At 41.6% G+C, this 18,198-nt stretch overlaps 1 protein-coding gene and 1 non-coding gene across 11 annotated transcripts in view; one reads left to right on the top strand and one right to left on the bottom strand.

Moving 5' to 3' along the window:
- The window catches only part of CDK19 (cyclin dependent kinase 19), a 112,391-nt gene extending 94,707 nt beyond the window's left edge, over nt 1-17,684 (bottom strand). The window contains exons 1-2 of one of the 10 annotated variants that reach the window (XM_036316481.1): nt 7,769-7,819; nt 6,054-6,144 (exon numbers count right to left, since the gene is read on the bottom strand). In XM_036316481.1, the coding sequence (XP_036172374.1) occupies nt 6,054-6,065 (12 nt within the window). In that variant the 5' untranslated portion in view covers nt 6,066-6,144; nt 7,769-7,819. Of the gene's footprint in view, nt 1-2,502; nt 2,554-6,053; nt 6,145-7,538; nt 7,649-7,768; nt 7,850-17,339 lie in introns of those variants that run through there. The other 9 variants (XM_036316480.1, XM_036316484.1, XM_036316483.1 and 6 more) reach the window with 9 other exon arrangements.
- LOC118660934 lies at nt 8,578-8,684 on the top strand. The gene has a single exon (XR_004969098.1). It is a non-coding gene; the product is annotated as a U6 spliceosomal RNA (small nuclear RNA).
- Nucleotides 17,685-18,198: the final 514 nt, after the last annotated feature.

Genomic DNA, 18,198 nt, shown 5'->3' with positions numbered 1-18,198 from the left:
ACTTCACAAAATGAAAGTTACCTACAACTCAAGGTACATTCTTAGGACCCGAGAGTGTTGGGAATATAAGAGAAAAACAATTAGAAAAAGACCTGGAAATGGACAAAAGCAGAGGGGAAAAGGGAAAAGTAGAACTGTAAAGACAGTCTAATGCCAAGATTTAATTTAAGTCTGACAATACTGTTGAAATGAGCAAGGTATACTACATATGCTGAGCAGTATAAGGAAAATCTACCTTGTCCCAATATTATAAAATACATATAAGTATGAAACTTGAAAAGCTTTTCAGGACACATTCATGTAAAAAATGAAGGATTTAATCAGGTAAAATATTTAGATTTCTGATTTCATCTCTTTGTTTTCTGATGACAGAAATAAAAGGTTACAAAATACAGCTGGTATATAAGAAAAGAAATCAGATAATTTTTAGTAGCTCTTAAATTTAAGAGGGGCAGATAATCTTTATGTAATATTTAGAAATCCTTGAAAATATCATCAAATTAGGAAAGAAGGAGCAAAGCATTATCTTAGCACATGATGGTATGTCAAGAAAGAAATATACTATTATTAAACATTGGCCCCAAAGTCAGGTGGCTTGAGTTCAAGTTCCAGCTAAATCACCTAATAGCTGTGTGACATCAGGCACGTCTCTTAACCTCTCATTACAACCAGAAGTTGTTCAATGAGAACTTCATCATCTCTCAGATTTATACTGAATAGCAAATAAAAAAAGGTATTAAAAATCACAGAATGTTATATTTTGCAAAAATTTAAATCAGTGCATTTGACTTAAATTAACAATTTGAAAGTTAACTAAGAAATAGAGGAAATACAGAGTGCCAGGCTAAGGAATTTGGGTTACTGTGTAGGCGAGGAAGCTCAAGAAGCAAAGCAAAAAGGCAGTTTACCAAAAGAGCCTAGAGTTGTCATCAGAGCTAAATGGCAACCAGCTCTTTAGAGATGTTTTTATCATATTACTAATTTAGCAATTTTCCCAGCACTATCTATCTCAAATGAGCCTACAATTTGGTCCCAGCTTCCGGGAAATCATCTCAACTACCATCCAGGCCTCTTTTCTGGGGTGTCCTTCACCCCACTCATCCAAGTAGTCATTGAATCCTATCTTTCTCCTAAATATTCCTTGAACTTTTCATCCTAGCCTTCCTCCTTTTCTACTCCCACAGCTGCCGCTAAGAAACAGGTCCTCCACTTCTCACCTGGACCTCTCCAATAGCCTTCCTGCTTCCATTCTCACCCTCCTCTTGTCCTCTTCACTACCCACAATGCTGCAAAACTGATTATGACAGTCCCCTCTATGAGGCTACACACCAAACTGTTAGCAGTGGTTATTTCTGTTATGTGCTCCTTTTACATTAAAAAAAAAAAGTTTATTATTTCCACTTTACGAACTATTGGGACTCCATTCCATTTAGAATCTGTTACTATACTCCACTTCCCCATCAGATTACAGTCCAAATTCTTTAGCCAGGCATGCAATGATCATACTCAGTCTTTCTCAAATGTACTGCCAACCTCCACCTTAACTACTTACTCTATCCATCCTGAATTACTTGCTGTGCATTTCTTTATATCATAATTTTATACATTTTGTTTCCCTTGTGTAGAACAGAGATACACCTTGAGTCTGTCCCTAATAATTAACCTGCCTTCCACTAATAGTTATAGTAAGTCATTAATCTAAGAAGAATAAAGAATAAATATACACCAGTTCTTCTTTTTGTTCAAATTTATAAGATAAAGTTTATTTAAAAAGTTACAGAGGTAGTAGAAGTGAGCCAACTGGGCTGCATGGGCCCAGGAAACAAGTTATAGAAACAAAAGAAGGGCCCTTGGAGTTTAGGAAAGAGAAAGGCAAAGGCAATGTGTAGGGGTGGGGGGAGGAGGAAAGGTGCACCAAAATACCTCATCTTGCAGTATGCCACTGTAACCTATAGTCCCACAGTTATACCAACAAACTAAATTTTTTCCTCCTAATCAAGGAAACTGATGCTTTTAAAAGGATAAAATTAAAAAAAAAAAAAGGATAAAATAAGTTGATGCTTTGCATCCTTTGCCTAAGGGATGATATGGCAGGAGGCAAAATGCAAAGTGCTAAATTTGGGAAGGAGATGGAAGAGTAGAGGAAAATAGGGCAAGGACCCTGGATAAATTTACAGCACAACTTGTCACAGAGTGGAATAGTTTAGTCTGAAGTGTTATAAATCTTTTTATCAAGTAAAAGCATAATTAAGTTAACTTTGAAAATAGTAAGAATGTCTATGCTATTTTCCCTCCTTTTAGTATAAAAATCCAGAAGTTGGCCACTTTAAAAGCACATAATTGGCTTTACCTTCCTTTAGTTTTTTTCTACTATGTAAAAAGAACAATCCAATGTAAATTATAGACTATATGCAACTTAATGAGATCTCTTTTTTATTATGAATCATACATAACTCTATTTCATCCTATCTAATAATAGACAAACATGGTAATTAACCGTACCTCCAACACGCTTCCCATTGGCTAATCAGGGCGATATGCAAATTAACTGCCAAACAAGATGGCGGCCGGCAGCCAGGCAGCTGAAGCGAACAGGAGGCTTGCTTGCTCCAGTGAAGGAGGAGGCCAAGGTTCCCCGCCTGCCTCTGCTGGGCTCTGAGCTTGCACTCTAAGAAACAATGTTGCAAATATAGAAGCTAAACAAACCCCATGCTTTCAGCCAGCCGGCGGACCTGGAGTTGCAACAGTGTTTCAATTATAGAAGCCAAACAAACCAGATACCTGCTTTCAGCAGCCGAGATCTCAGAGCTGGAGCCGAGCCTTAGAGCTAAAGCCAGCTCTCAGTTCCAGTGACAGCCATAAGAGGTAAATAAATCCCAGAATTAAAAAGAAAAAGAAAAAAAGGAGAGATTGGGAGCTTCAGTTGCCCGCCAGCCTGAAAACGGCCCTCAGCCCCTCACCCAGAAAGGCCAGGCACCCCAGTGGGGACCCCCACCCTGAAGGGGGTGTGACCAGCTGCTAACAGCCATCATCCCCTCATCCAGGCTGGCCAGCCACCCCAGTGGGAACCCCCACCCTGATCCGGGACACCCTTCAAGGCAAACCAGCCGGCCCCCACCCGTGCACCAGGCCTCTATCCTTTATAGTAAAAGGGTAATATGCCTCCCAGCACCGGGATCAGCGGAGCCGCAAGGCCTCCCGAACCTGGGATCAGGAGAGCCACGAGGCCTCACGCCCTGGGATCAGCGGAGCCGCGAGGCCTCCCGGCACTGAGATCAGTGGAGCTGTGAGGCCTCCTGGCCCCTGGAGCAGCGTGACAGGGGGCAGCGCCCAAACCTCCGATCGCCCTGGAGCTCTGTGTGTGACGGGGGCTGGGCCACAACCTCCCTATCCGCCCTGCTCTGTTCATGACAGGGGAAGGCGCCCCAACCCCCTGATCGGCCCTGCTCTGTGCCTGATAGGGGGGAGCTCCCCAAACCCCTGATCGACCCTGCTGTGTGTGTGACGGTGCGGCGCCCCAACCCCCGCATGGGCCCTGCTCTGTGTGTGACAGGGTGAAGCCCAACTTCCCCATCGGCCCTGCCCTGAATGTGACAGGGGGGAGTGCCCCAACCCCCTGATCCGCCCTGCTGTGTGTGTGACAGGGGGCGGTGCCCCAACTCCCCTATCGGCCCTACTCCGCATGACAGAGATCCCCAACCCCCTGATAGGCCCTGCTCTGTGTGTGACAGGGTACGAAGCCCCAACCCCCCTGATGGGCCCTGCTCTGTGAGTGATAGGGGGCAGCTCCCCATTCCCCTGATCTGCCCTGCTCTGTGCGAGACAGGGGGTGGCGCCCCAACCCCCCAATCGGCCCTACCCTGAACGTGACTGGGGGTGGCATCGCAACCTCCCGATCCACCCTGCCCTCTGCCACCCAGGAGCGGGCCTAAGCCAGCAGGTCATTATATCCCGAGGGGTCCCAGACTGTGAGAGGGCACAAGTGGGGCTGAGGGACCAAGTCCCCCCCCCCGCCAGTGCACAAATTTTTGTGCACCGGGCCTCTAGTATCATATAAAACACAGAAATATAACCCAGCCCAGCTGGCGTGGCTCAGTGGTTGAGTGTCAATTCAATCTATAATCCAAAAAGTCATGGTTCAATTCCTGTTCAGGCAGCCGATCAATGATTTCCTCTCACATCATCTCATATCTCTCTTCTTTCTCTCTCTCTCTCTCTCTCTCTCTGTTTCTCTCTCTCTCCCTCCCTCCCTCCCCCTTCCTCTCTGAAATCAGTAAAAATATATTTTAAAAAAAAGAAATATAACCCAAATTTTTAAAAATATAAACCAAACACATGGGAAAAAAATCAAAACCACTCCTTTGTTGATTGTGTAATTGGGTCAAATGAAATAAGCAAACAGCATTACCAATCCAGACTTCTACCTACAGAAAAAAAATCAATAAAAATATAGTAAAAGAGGATGGGGATAAAGACAATTCAATACGTTACAATGATTGAGAAGCAAACCTAAGGATTTTCATACTTTTTTTGTGCTACATTATATAATCTTGGTTCCATTAAAAAAAAGAAAATTATAATGTTCTTTGCTGTAATAATGGTGTTATAGTTATGCAAGAGAATGTGTTTATTTTTAGGAGATGCATACTGAAATATTAAAGGGTATAGTGCCATAATGATTGCATCTTACTTTCAAGTGGTATCCTATATAATAAAAGGGTAATATGCAAATTGACCCTAACAGCTGAACGACTGGAAATGACTGGTCACTATGACACACACTGACCACCAGGGGGCAGACGCTCAATGCAGGAGCTGCCCCCTGGTGGTCAGTGTGCTCCCACAGGGGGAGCTCTGCTCAGCCACAAGCCAGGCTGACGGCTGCCAGTACAGCGGTGGTGGCAGGAGCCTCTCCCGCCTCCTCACCAGCGCTAACGATGTCCGACTGCAGCTAGGACTGCTCCCTGCTGGCAAGTGGACATCCCCCAAGGGCTCCTGGGCTGCCAGAGGGATGTCTGACTGCCAGCTTAGGCCCAATCCCTCAGGGAGCGGGCCTAAGCCAGCAGGTGGTCATTCCCCGAAGGGTCCCAGACTGTGAGAGGGCACAGGCCGGTCTGAGGGACCCTCCCGAGTGCACAAATTTTTGTGCACCGGGCCTCTTGTGTGTGTGTGTGTGTGTGTGTGTGTATGATGTATATGCAAATATATTTACAGAAAATCAAATGTAGCTATCTGTTAACTGCTTAATCAGACTCTGGGATGGAAAACTACAGCCCAGGCTAAATCCCACCATGCCTGTTTTTGTAAATAAACTTTTATTAGAACACTGCCAATGTCCATTCATTTGCCTGTTGTCTATGGCTGCTTTCTCCTACAACTATAGAATTAAGAGTAGTTGTGACAGGGACCACATGGCCTTCAAAACCTAAACTATTTACTGGCCCTTTACAGAAAAAATTTTTTGCTAACTCCCGATCTAGACAATGGATATACAGGTGATCATAGGACTAAGTCTATAAACTTCTCTGTATGTTAGAAAGTTTTTATAATCAAAAGTTAAAAATTTTACAATTTTATACATGAATCTTTTGACTTCTCAAGAATTTAGATAAATATAGAAATAGATCATTGAAAGAGAGCTTGGACACAATCATAACAATGATATAACTAAAAAGTTGTTATGCCATTTTTAGTGCAAAAGGAACAACTTTTTAAGACAGAAACTTGGTGTCTTAAACACTCTTACCCTAATAGGAATTTATCCTATAGAAATACAAAGTGTAAAAAGATAAATAGCAGTGTTTGTTATCTGCCACACACTGGTTGCAAGCACTTCACATGTTATGTAATCCTCACACCAATCCTATCAGGTAAGTACCACTATTATCCCCATTTCACAGATGAGGAAACTAAGACACAGAGTTAATTTGCCCAAGTCACACAGCTAATAAGTGGTATAGCTGGGATTATGAACCTAGATAATACAATTTCAAAGCCCAATCTTTTTTTATATGTAGAAAAGCAATTTATTCCATTACAGTATAAGCACTTACATAGTTAGTCATGGAGAAAAATAGCAGGCCTGCTGTTGAAACATGTCACCCAAAACAGAGATGTATCAAACCAGTGGTCAAGTACTAACTCCTAAAAATAAAAAAGCAACTCTTACCCCAGATTAATTTACTTATAAAAACAAATACAAGCTTATCAATTCACCCTTCTCAACTTAGCTGAATAGTCTACCTCTTTACAACTTGGTAGTCCCAAGTTTTAAAAAAAACAAAACCATTTCACATAAAGGAAAAAAATAATATGAAAACAGCTCAAGAAATACACCAACAGCGCCAGCTGGTTTGGCTCAGTGGATAGAGCGTCAGCCTGTGGACTAAAAGGTCCCAGGTTTGATTCCAGTCAAGGGCTCATGCCTGGGTTGTGAGATCAATCCCCAGTAGGGGGTGTGCAGGAGGCAGCTAATCAATGATTAGCTATCATCATTGATATTTCTCTCTCTCCCTCTCTCCTTTTCTCTGAAATCAATAAAAATATACTTTAAAAAAGAAGAAATACACTAACAAGCAAAAATATATGGAAAAGAGGAACACGTAATGTTGACTTAACTCACAAAATTGAGAGGAGACTGGCCTACACAGGAAGATGTGCATCCTGGAAAATCAGGTGTGAAGATTTTATTTTATTTTGTTGTTGTTAATCATCACCTGAGGATATCTTTCCATTGATTTTTAGAGGGAATGGAAGGGAGGAGGAGAGACAGAGACAGAGAAACATCAATGTGAGAGAGACACATTGATTGTTTGCCTCCCACATGTACCCAGACGGGGACTTGGAATCGAGCCTACAACTGAGGTACATGCCCTTGACTGGAATCAATGTCGCTGACGCCCTATCCACTGAGCCAAACTGACTAGGGCTATTTTATTTTTATTTCTGTAAGACCTAAGTGATTGCAGAGAAGCAAGCAAGCTTCTAATAAAAAAAAAACATCCCATGACCAACAAAATATGCCAGAAGACATAGAGCAATAGTTTTGGGTTCTGAGAAAAAAAATATTCTTAATATAGAATTCTATATTCAGCCAAACTATCAATCAAGTATGAGGACAAACTACATGCAAGAACTCAGAAAATCTACACATCCTATATGAAAAAGCTACTAAAAATATACATATATTTTTTAAAAAAAAAAGAATCCAACAAAAACCACACATGGGATATTAAGAAATACTATTAGCTGAGTATGCCCAGAAGACTTCCATTAGGCCTTAAAACCTAGATTATTTCAAAAAGCACTTATTTAACACGCAAGATTACACTTCCTTCTATAAGGGTCTCAATACCCTAATTCATTCAGCAATAAATACATTTCATAATCATAATATTTTAAGACTGTTGAACAGTTTCCAATATTCACTTTTTAGAATCAACCCATAGACAAAAAGCAATGAATAAACCAGGATGCTATAAAAATTACACTTTAAAAACTGGGAGACAGAGAAAAAAAGAGTAAGAGAAATGTGTTACTTTCTTTAACATTCATATCAGGAAGGTCCATATAATATCCTGGTAAATTAAGAAAAAGAAATTTAAGTTTATAATTTAAAGTCATAAATGTATTCACCATAAAAAGTTAAAAAAAAAAAAAAAAAAGGTAAGAAATTTCAAGGTTGAGCCCAAACCGGTTTGGCTCAGTGTATGGAGCATCAGCTGCGGACTCAAGGGTCCCAGGTTCGATTCCAGTCAAGGGCATGTACCTTGGTTGCGGGCACATCCCCAGTAGGAGGTGTACAGGAGGCAGCTGATCGATGTTTCTCTCTCATCAGTGTTTCTAGCTCTCTATCCCTCTCTGTAAAAAAATCAATAAAATATATTAAAGAAAGAAATTTCAAGGTTGAGATGGGAAAATAGAAAGTAGTGAGAATTCACAAAATTGCTCAGCTTTTCTAATGTAAAGTCAACAGAAACTGCCTAAAGTGGATAAATCAAGAAACAGAATTATATGTATACTAGAGGCCCAGTGCACAAAATTTTGTGCACTGGGGGCCGGGGGGTGGGGGGGGCTCTCAGCCCGGCCTGCACCCTCTCGCAGTCCCAGATCCCTTGCTCCTTACCACCCACCTGCAGCGGAGGCAGGAGAGGCTCCCGCCACCACCGCTGGGCCAGCCGTGAGCCTGGCTTCTGGCTGAGCGGTGGTCCCCCTGTGGGAGCGCACTGACCACCAGGGGGCAACTCCTGCACTGAGCTTTTGCCGCCTGGTGGTCAGTGCAGTTCTGCCATTCGGTCGATTTGCATATTAGGGTTTTTTTTTTAATATATTTTATTGATTTTTTACAGAGAGGAAGGGAGAGGGATAGAGAGTTAGAAACATCAATGAGAGAGAAACATCAATCAGCTGCCTCCTGCACGCCTCCTACTGGGGATGTGCCCGCAGCCAAGGTACATGCCCTTGACCAGAATCGAACCTGGGACCCTTGAGTCCACAGGCCGACACTCTATCCACTGAGCCAAACCAGTCAGGGCATAGGGTTTTATTATATAGAATACTTTAAAATTATAATGTTAGGTGCTCGCTTCGGCAGCACATATACTAAAATTGGAACGATACAGAGAAGATTAGCATGGCCCCTGCGCAAGGATGACACGCAAATTCGTGAAGCGTTCCATATTAAAGAAAAAAAAATTATAATGGTAAGCACCAGCAAAACTTTAAACACAAACAGTTAACACTAGTTTCCTTTGAGAAGTGAAGGAGGCTTGGGAGTGGACAATAAGAAAGCTTTTACTTGTAGGTACAATTGTACTGTTGGAGTTTTTTTAAATCATGTGCTACTATTATCTGACAAAATTTAATAGCATAAAAACATTTCTATTTTGATACAAATATGCTATAAAAATCAAAAAGTTGCTGAGAAATTAGTTAACAGAACTCTGACTTTCTAAGTTACACAAGCTCACATTACACACAGAGTGGGGCAAAAGTAGGTTTACAGTTATGAATAAATGAAATGCAAAATTTATTCTTGTATTATTATTTTTTAATTACTGTATTATTTTCCATATGAACAACTGTAAACCTACAATGTATAACTTTTTGCTCTACAATGTATAACTTTTCAGAAGGAAGGTCAATTTTTTTTAATTTGCATCTAAATCCAAAACGATAGGTTTCACTCAGTGTTTAACTCTTAAAATGAAACTATAATAATTACATTGCAAAAGGAAAAGGGGAAGAAGAAACAAGCTTTTGTAAAAAGTAGCATACTTTGTGCCTCAAACTGCTTGGTACTTTTACGGGTGAGCTTATTGAACAATCACAACAAAAATTATAACTTTCTACAGAAAGAGGCAATTAACCCACCTACAAGGCCAAAATTTTGCCTTATTGTTTTTAACAGCCATGGACTTACCTTTCTGTCCTAATGTAAATATCTACAAATATTTGCCAAACAGTTTGCCATGACAGGTTTTGGTCTGTGGCAGGGGTGGGCAAACTTTTTGACTCGAGGGCCACAATGGGTTCTTAAACTGGACCGGAGGACCGGAACAAAAGCATGGATGGAGTGTTTGTGTGAACTCATATAAATTCAAAGTAAACATCATTACATAAAAGGGTACGGTCTTTTTTTTTTTTTAGTTTTATTCATTTCAAACAGGCCGGATCCGGCCCGCGGGCAGTAGTTTGCCCACTGCTGGTCTGTGGTCACAGAAAAAAACTAGGGTAGCTGGCGTTATTTGGTAATCCAAGCTATCTGCTAATCACATTCATCTTGGTAACAGATCATCAACCACAAAGCCTCACTGAAATAATATTTTTAAATAGAAAATGCATAACAGGTTAAAGCCTCTATAGGGAGGGTGTGTTTTTCCTTCAGAAAGACTTCATATATTAGAAATTCACAACATTTTAAAAGAATAGCAATTATTTGAGGATTTCACAGGTTTTTATTTCTCTTTGATCAATCACCGACTTCTGGATAAGAACTCAAACCCTCAAAACTACTGCTGCACACTTGTATCCTGAATTACATCCTGTCGTCTCTCTTGAGACTTTCTTTTATCCTGCACAATGCATGCTCAAAACAGCTATTACAGGAACTGCTGGACCATCAGCTATTTATAAATGGTCAAAAATCTTTAAATAGCTTTGTCAGCTACCTCTTTATGGTTCTAGACCAAAAAAACTACCTGATTTTAAAGACACAGTCACACTAGTACTTAAAAAGATTTAAATGCTCTCTGAAAAGCAAGTGTCGTGTTCATTTGTTTTGGAATCCAAAAGCAGCACTAACATCACACAGTCACAACATGACAAGATAAGGAACAAGTTGATCTTTAAAAACATTAGCCAAATACTCTGACTCTATTCATTTACCACCAAGAAAACTTCAAATTCTAATGTACTGCCTAAGTCTTCTACATTGATACTTAAATTTCACTGCACTACTTGAGCATTTTACAAAACTAATACACAATTTAACATATTAATTTCTTTATCCAGCATATCCAGTTCAAAAATATAGTACACTAAAGTAAAAATTCTTAATTCATCAAAAATCTTCCCTGCCCATTGGCCTGCCCAAGGTTGATTCCCAGTCAAGGGCACATACCTGGGTTGCAGGTTCAATCCCCTGCCCTGCTTTTTTTTTTTTGGGGGGGGGGGAGGGGGGAGGGCAATCAATCAATGTGTCTCTCTCACATCCATGTCTGTCAGTTGCTCTCTCTCTCTCTCTCTTCCTTCCTCCCCTCCTTCCCACTCTCTCTAAATAGCAATGGAAAAAATATCCTCTGGTAAGCGTTAAAAAAAAACACCTCCCCATAAGTCTGTCTACTTTTTGCCTATCGAAAACTCAGAGAAATACCTTTCCCATGCTGCTAAACCAGTAACTTTCACTTCCTACAGCAAACTAATGATTTAGAACTCATTTTTATGTACTAATAATTATTTTTAAAGCCATAACATTTCTCTTCTTTATTCTCAGCTCCCTGTCTCTAGTCTTTGAAAATTTTTATTTCATACAGCACCATATTAAGCAAATCATTTCAAGCCATTACTTCCAAGGGTAAACAACTTCTAGGAATTTAATTTACAGTTATACTAATACACACAAAATACTGTACCTACTAGGATATTCACTGCAGTGTTATACTAGCAAAAGACTGGAGACGACCTAAATGCCCATCAAGAAGAACAAATTCAACAGAATACAATGAAACTATTAAGAGGAACTAGGCACTGCAGTACATAAGATACATAATAATCTTCCAGCTATATTTAAGGTTAAAAAACTAGAGAGAAAAACGTGTACTACCATTTATCATCAAACACACAGCCCCCAAGAAAACCTCTCTAAAAAGAAAAAACCAGTTGCTTCTAGAAAGGAGAAAAGGTAAAGGGAAGACTACATTACATTATATCTTTTTGTGCACATGCATTTATTATGCATTCTTTTTTTGTTTTCTTACAAAATGTTTTTTGAAAAAGTAATCAGATACCCTTGATTCCACTCACAAACTGAGTTTTCCAGTTCCAATATCGGTTTGCTTTATCAAACAATTTCAGCCTCAAATTTTCACCTATAACTTGAAAGGCATCTTTCCTATTTCATTTGTCCTCACCGTTATTTACACATTTTTATTAAAAGGTCACTCCATGGATTTGAGAATTATGTGTTGCTAAATCACTCATTGCAAAAACTCTAAACCTGTGCATTCCAATATTATTGCTACCAGCCACTTTCTCAGGCACACTAATCATGTCTCTTGAGCCACATGTGACTAGTGGCTACCATATTGGACAGCACAAATGTGTTCTCATCACTGCAGAAATAATAACATCACTGCTCTAATCAAAGGATTGGCAAACTAGTCTGCAGGGCCAAATCCAACCCATCACCTGTTTTTGTAAATTAAGTTTTACTTACAAAACACAGCCATTCTAATTTGTATTTGCTTATATATAATCTGTTGATAAGTTGGCACTACAATAGCAGATTCAAGTAATTGCAACATAGAAAGTATGGCCCACAAAGCCTAAAATATGCAGCATCAGCCTCTTTACAAAAATTTGTCAACCACTGCCCAATTTCATTGAAAAGAATATTTCCGCCGAAACTGGTTTGGCTCAGTGGATAGAGCGTCGGCCTGCGGACTGAAAGGTCCCAGGTTCGATTCCGGTCAAGGGCATGTACCTGGGTTGCGGGCACATCCCCAGTAGGAGATGTGCAGGAGGCGGCTGATCGATGTTTCTCTCTCATCGATGTTTCTAACTCTCTATCTCTCTCCCTTCCTCTCTGTAAAAAATCAATAAAATATATTTTAAAAAAAAAAGAAAAGAATATTTCCTCTGGGCCTCAAAAATAAAGTTTTGAAGGCTTGTAATGCATAAATGAAGAACCAATTAAACATATACCAATGCCTACTTGATTCACTAAGTGCTACTTAACTTTTTAAAATATATCCATGATATCAAAAAAGTCCTAAAATGTTTGAACACTGACATTTTCTAAGCATCTCTATAAAATAGGTACTAAAAGCACAGAAGATAGATAACTGCAGTCTAGATCCTTTAGAAGAGCTGGCATAAAGACCAAAAAATGCCTAGTAATTCAAAAAAATTCACCTACGCTCCTTATCAATCTATTGTTTCAACTATCTTGAAAAGCACCATATAATTTCTTAGAACAAAAATTACACTAGACCTTGTTAGTGCTACAGAAGTATTTATATTTAACCATGTATCTCATGCAACATCACTGTATTTCAGGCTTTCAAAATTATTACTAAAAAATTAGGGGTTCATGTTTACCAATTCAGGGCATTTTTTAAATTAAATACAAATTTTGAGAGTGCAGTAAGTGTCCAACCCTGTGATCACACATTTGTAGCTATTAGTTGAAGGGTCAGATAAATATCACTTACAGTGCTATTATACACATAAGAATAGAGGGACAGAAGCACAGCTAATGAGTATACTGGGTGGATAAGGGGAGGCTTCTAAAAGAAAAAATATTTAAATTGGAGCAGACACAGGAGTTTGCCAGGTCTATGGGGTAAGAGGAAGAGAGAGGGAGGAATGGTAGAGCAACACCACTCTAATTTCAATATAGAAAAAAGAAAATGAAACATGAAAAACTTAGCAAGTCCTAAAAACTGAGTAGTTCAATGCTACAAAAGCATACGGCTTGAACACACTGGAAAAAAAAGAGGGAGCTGGTGGCAGTGTAAAGACTGTGAAGACTAAAGGCTTTAGGATCTGAATGCAAATACTTTTACATGCCAAACTAAGGAATTAAGATTGGATGTGACTGTATGAGACACAGAGAATGTACAGTTTTTCCAATAAGAGATATGACATGATTTATTTTATTTTGTACGAAAATGACACTGGCAGCAACTTTGATCTTGGGTAACAGTGAGGAAAGACTAATGGCAGAGACCAATCAGCTACTGTGCAAATCAGAAGATGACCAAAAGTAATGACAGTGAGGATGAAGAGAAACCAGATGAAGAGAATCAGTGATAGAATCCAGAGGCCAGCATGCCTACTTTTTAAAAATGTCCCTCATATGTGATTATTTTCCCTTTTCCATATTCTTTGGTATAGATGTATCCTTTGCATGGAAAAAGTTTATATAATAAGTTTGTCAAAACTAAAGGCCTTTTTTTGTTTCTCCTCCCATGGCATTACGATGGAAAAGACATTAGAAATGCAGTAATTCAGAGTCAAGAGATCTGGACTTCAGGTTGTCTCTGCTGAGACTGCGGGCATAACAATTAACTTCTAAAAGCTTTGATTTTCTCATTTGTAAAAAGAGGAAATTAGACAAGATGATCTGAAACTCTTGCAAGTTCTAAAATGCTATGATCATACTGATACGTCTTTAATTTTCAGGTCTCCAAAAAAATGCAAACACAATCATCTATTTAACTACCAACCAAATGTGAAAAATCCATCAAAACCAGGCAAACACTATTCTATTATTTACCTACTACATTTATTTGTAGAAGGTTTCATGGCATACATTAAGACATACAGTCATCAACTACTCATCTGAAACCCTAACTCTGTAAGACTTCTGTGTCAGCCATTTCACTTTCAATTACTAAGTATCTTTCAAAAACATCTCCAAAAAGGAGCATTCTTTTATTGGAGTGGTTCAAAAGACTAAATGAATGTCTGCAAAGTTGAATAGTAGTATTGTTGGGTACAAGTTTTCAGACATAACACTATCCTATGGAATCATGTTTGTCTGAACCTCTTACTGACAAAGAACTTTTTAACAATATTCCTTTATCAATCAAAACAAAAAGTGTTTCAAACTTGAGAAATATGGTCTCAAGATTTGTAACCATAAACTATTGTGGCTTTTTACTAATGTTAAAAGAAAAACTGTATCACAAATTCTTCTCATACTAAAACATATAGAAATATTCTGAACTTGTTTCTCTTCAAGAATAAATTTTTAACCTGATTTTTTTTAAAAAAGTTGGGTGAAAAGATTCTCTTTCTTTGGATGGAACAAATAAAATTTAAAGGTGAAAAACTCAGATGTAAATCTTGCATTTTGCAGTCTGTTCTAAATTTATGTAGCATAATTAATATGGTCTAAGTTAAAGTTGTACATTTCAAAGGAAATAAAATTCTAAGGTTTTATAAACTGTAATACTAAACTATAAATAGAGGCTTTTCAAATTATGTTTTATGTTACATTAGTTCTTCTAAAGACCTGAACAATTTACTGGTTATACAGTATACTACACTACATATACACTAATTTCTCTTTAAGGTATCCATGTGATTTTTCTTGCTCTCTAAAATAGAATTACACGTTTTTCTGAGTTAACCAAAATAAATTCTGGAAAGAGCTAAACTGTTATTTACCATGATCAGAGTATAAAATCCTTTACTATGCAAATCCGTATAATAACATTGGTTCTCAACCTTCCTAATACCGGGACCCTTTAATACAGTTCCTCATGTTGTGGTGACCCCCAATTTCATTGTTACAATTGAACATAATTAAAGCATAGTGATTAATCACAAAACAATATGTAATTTATGTATGTTTTTTCCGATGGTCTTAGGCAACCCCTGTGAAAGGGTCGTTTGACCCCCAAAGGGGTCGCGACCAACAGGTTGAGAACCGCTGGTTTAGAACATCACTAAACATTTTTTCTTTCAAACTGCTGGTATCAATGAACATCAAAATGAACCTGACATAACCCACAAGAGATGTGGAAGTGTAGCTTAAATTTCAACTAGACCTTTGGTCCAAGAAAGAAATCCTTTACTTTGACTTTTCTTACATGTAAGAAATATAGTAATTAAAACTAATGCTTTCAAAAAAAATAAAAGGAAAACTAATGCTTTCAGATCCTGAAAGTTTTTTTTAAAGCATAATATTTTGAAGATACACAAACTGATCTTTACTAAAGAATCTCCATTAATCCTAGTCAAACAAATTTCACACAAGAAAAAAGTGTATTCGACTCAAAAACTTTATTAGAGGAGGGAAATATTTTAAAAGAAGAAATAGAAGCAGGAATTAAATTATCTGTTTTTGTTGTAGCCCATGCTATTCAAATACAATTCAGAAGCGGAATTTTTAACTTTTCTCAAAAGTTGCCTGCTATTTTAACCAACAAAAAAATCAAAAAAACATTTTTTAAAATTCCAGATCAAGTATATTACAAAGTTAGCATGAGTGTGAAAAACAGCACATCTGGTTTGTTTTGTAATGTCAATGTCCAATCAGGACAATCAGACGTAGATTCCCCCAGAACAACGGTGTAACAAGTAAAGTGGATAATCCAAAAACAAAATACAAGTCAATTACAGTACCTCAAAGACACCTGGCAATTAACTAAAAGCATTCTGGAGAGAGAGAAAAAAAAGCTTACAAACAACTGAATACTATGGGGCCCATTCAGTTATAACAAGAGAAGAAATTATTTACTATAATATAGTAACTTATAATTTTCACGTTTCATGATAAAGCAACTTATAACGTGTGCCTTTTCATTCCCTGTATGAAATTAGCACACACCTACGCACTACCTAAAGTCCATGTATCCACCATTCCGAGGACAACAAGGCGCACAGAACGACAAGCAGCTCTTCAAACTTACTGATGTCACTGTGACTGACATGGCTTATTGAGACATGTTCCGCCGAGAGCCCAAGGCATGTCTCCCGTACAGTGAGACCATGCTCAAAGGCTAAGGGGGGGCAGGCTCTCGTTCTGGGGCAGGGCAGTTCCTGCCAGGATGGGCAAGGAGGTGAGGATGGATGTAAACCTCCTCTTCGCAGGCAGGTAGTGGGGTCCCCCCCTGTCCCGCAGCGCCAGCCCAAGCCCTCCAGGACCAGGGAGAGGCGTCCTCAGTGGGACATTATCCAGCTCGCCTTCCCCTAAGTCGGAGAACAATCAGCAAGGGCTTCCTAAGGGGTTCCTTCAGGTCCCCCTCAGCCCCCAGGAAAACAAAGGTTCGGCCCGGATCTGTATCGCTCCGCATTCCGTTCTGGATCACGGGGGCTCGAAAACCCCGGCCCGCAGTCCTGTGGCCGAGGATGGCGCGGAGGACCTCGGAGGACCCACGGTGGGGGAAGGAGTTACCAGAGAACTGGGCGAACTCTTCCATTCCGCGGGCCAAACGCGGCTCCGCTCTCGGGGGACCCCACATTCGAAGGAAGGTGCAGAGCCCAGACGGGAGAAAGCTCATCGGGGGAGGGGTCGAGAAGCCGCCGGGTAGCCGGCAGGGACGGAGGACCTGCGCTGAAGGGCCATGGGCTGGCCGGCCCCACGGCGGCGGTGCCCCGCGGGTCGGACCCGCCAGGCTGTCTGGGACGCCGGCGCTCGGCCGCCCGACGCTCTCCGCGAGGTTTCAAACCGCCGCCCCCGGAAGGCGCCCAGCCGATTGGAAGTTCCATAACGACCGTCACCAGCCCGGGGCCCGAGCGGCAACTCCTCGGCGGAGCTCTCCGCCCTCCGCGTCTCCCCAGGAGCTCAGACCCCACAAACTCCACCTCCGATCAGACCCCAACTCGCGTCCCGCCGCCAGCTCCTCGCACGCGGAAATCTCCCTCCCGGACGGGGCCGACGCCCCCCGAACAAGCTGCGCCGCGAGAGTTCGAGGGGCGCGACGGGGCCGCACGGAGGATGGGGGGGCGGGCAGAACCCGCGTCCCTCCGAGTCCGTCCCAGGACGCGGCGCCGCGACCACCTCCGCCTCGCCCCTCGGGCACGGCCGGGCTCCGACCCACCCACCCCGCGCGCTGGCGGGCAGGGCGAGGACCCGAGCCAGCCTACTCCCCCGCCCCAGCTCTTACCCATCTTTCCGCCTCGCCTTGTAGACGTGCCCGTAGGTGCCGCGTCCCACTTTGCACCCTTCGTACTCAAACAAATCCTCCACCCGCTCCCGCTCCGCCGCCAGCTTCGCCTTGAAATCATAATCCATTGTCTGCTTCCCCCATAGAGGCACCGGGACGCGGGGGCCGCCGCTCAGTCCCTCCTCCTCCTCCCCCCCGCGACCGCCGCTCCACTTCTCCAACAGCCGCCAGTCGGGCGCGCGCACACGCGCGCGACACCCGCCGCCCCGCGGGCCGCCTTCAGCAGGGGATTCCTCGGCGGTCCCCGCAGCCACCTCCTCCTCCTCCTCCGCGGCGGTGGCGGCAGCTCCAGCAGACAACCCCAATCCCGCCTCCCCCCTTCATTTCCTTGTTTTGGAACCTGGTGGGCCGCGCCGCGGCTTCCTCGAGCTCATTAACAAACCAGCCCTCCCGCCCCGAAGTCGCGGAGGCTCTTGGGAAATGTAGTTCAGGCGGCCCCAGGAGCACTTGAGTTTCAGCAGCACAAAAAAATACAACTCCCAGGTTGCCTTGCGTCACTACAGCCTCGCCCCCACAAGGCATGCACGCCTGCGCACTGGACCTGTCCCACCCCCTCAGGTAACGCTGGAGTGCCAGTTCCTGTGAAGGCAAAAAGTGCAAAGTTGCAATTCTTCTTTCTGCGAGTCTGTGGGAGCTGGTGGAAAGAAGGCCTTAGTTCTGGTATGAGGAAGGCACTTCACTATAACGGTCCCGGGGCGAGGAGAGTAGAAAGTATTTAACAAACGCCTCGTCAGGAGTTTGTTCTAGTGGTTTGAGAGGCGAGGACTGTGGTTAGAACAGTTGTAGTGCAGATTGTATT

The sequence above is a fragment of the Myotis myotis genome, unplaced genomic scaffold, assembly GCF_014108235.1.
Source record: "Myotis myotis isolate mMyoMyo1 unplaced genomic scaffold, mMyoMyo1.p scaffold_m19_p_7, whole genome shotgun sequence".
In the NCBI taxonomy this organism is placed as follows: domain Eukaryota; kingdom Metazoa; phylum Chordata; class Mammalia; order Chiroptera; family Vespertilionidae; genus Myotis; species Myotis myotis.
The sequence above is the reverse complement of the archived record's forward strand: the minus strand, read 5'-3'. Positions and strand labels throughout refer to the sequence as shown.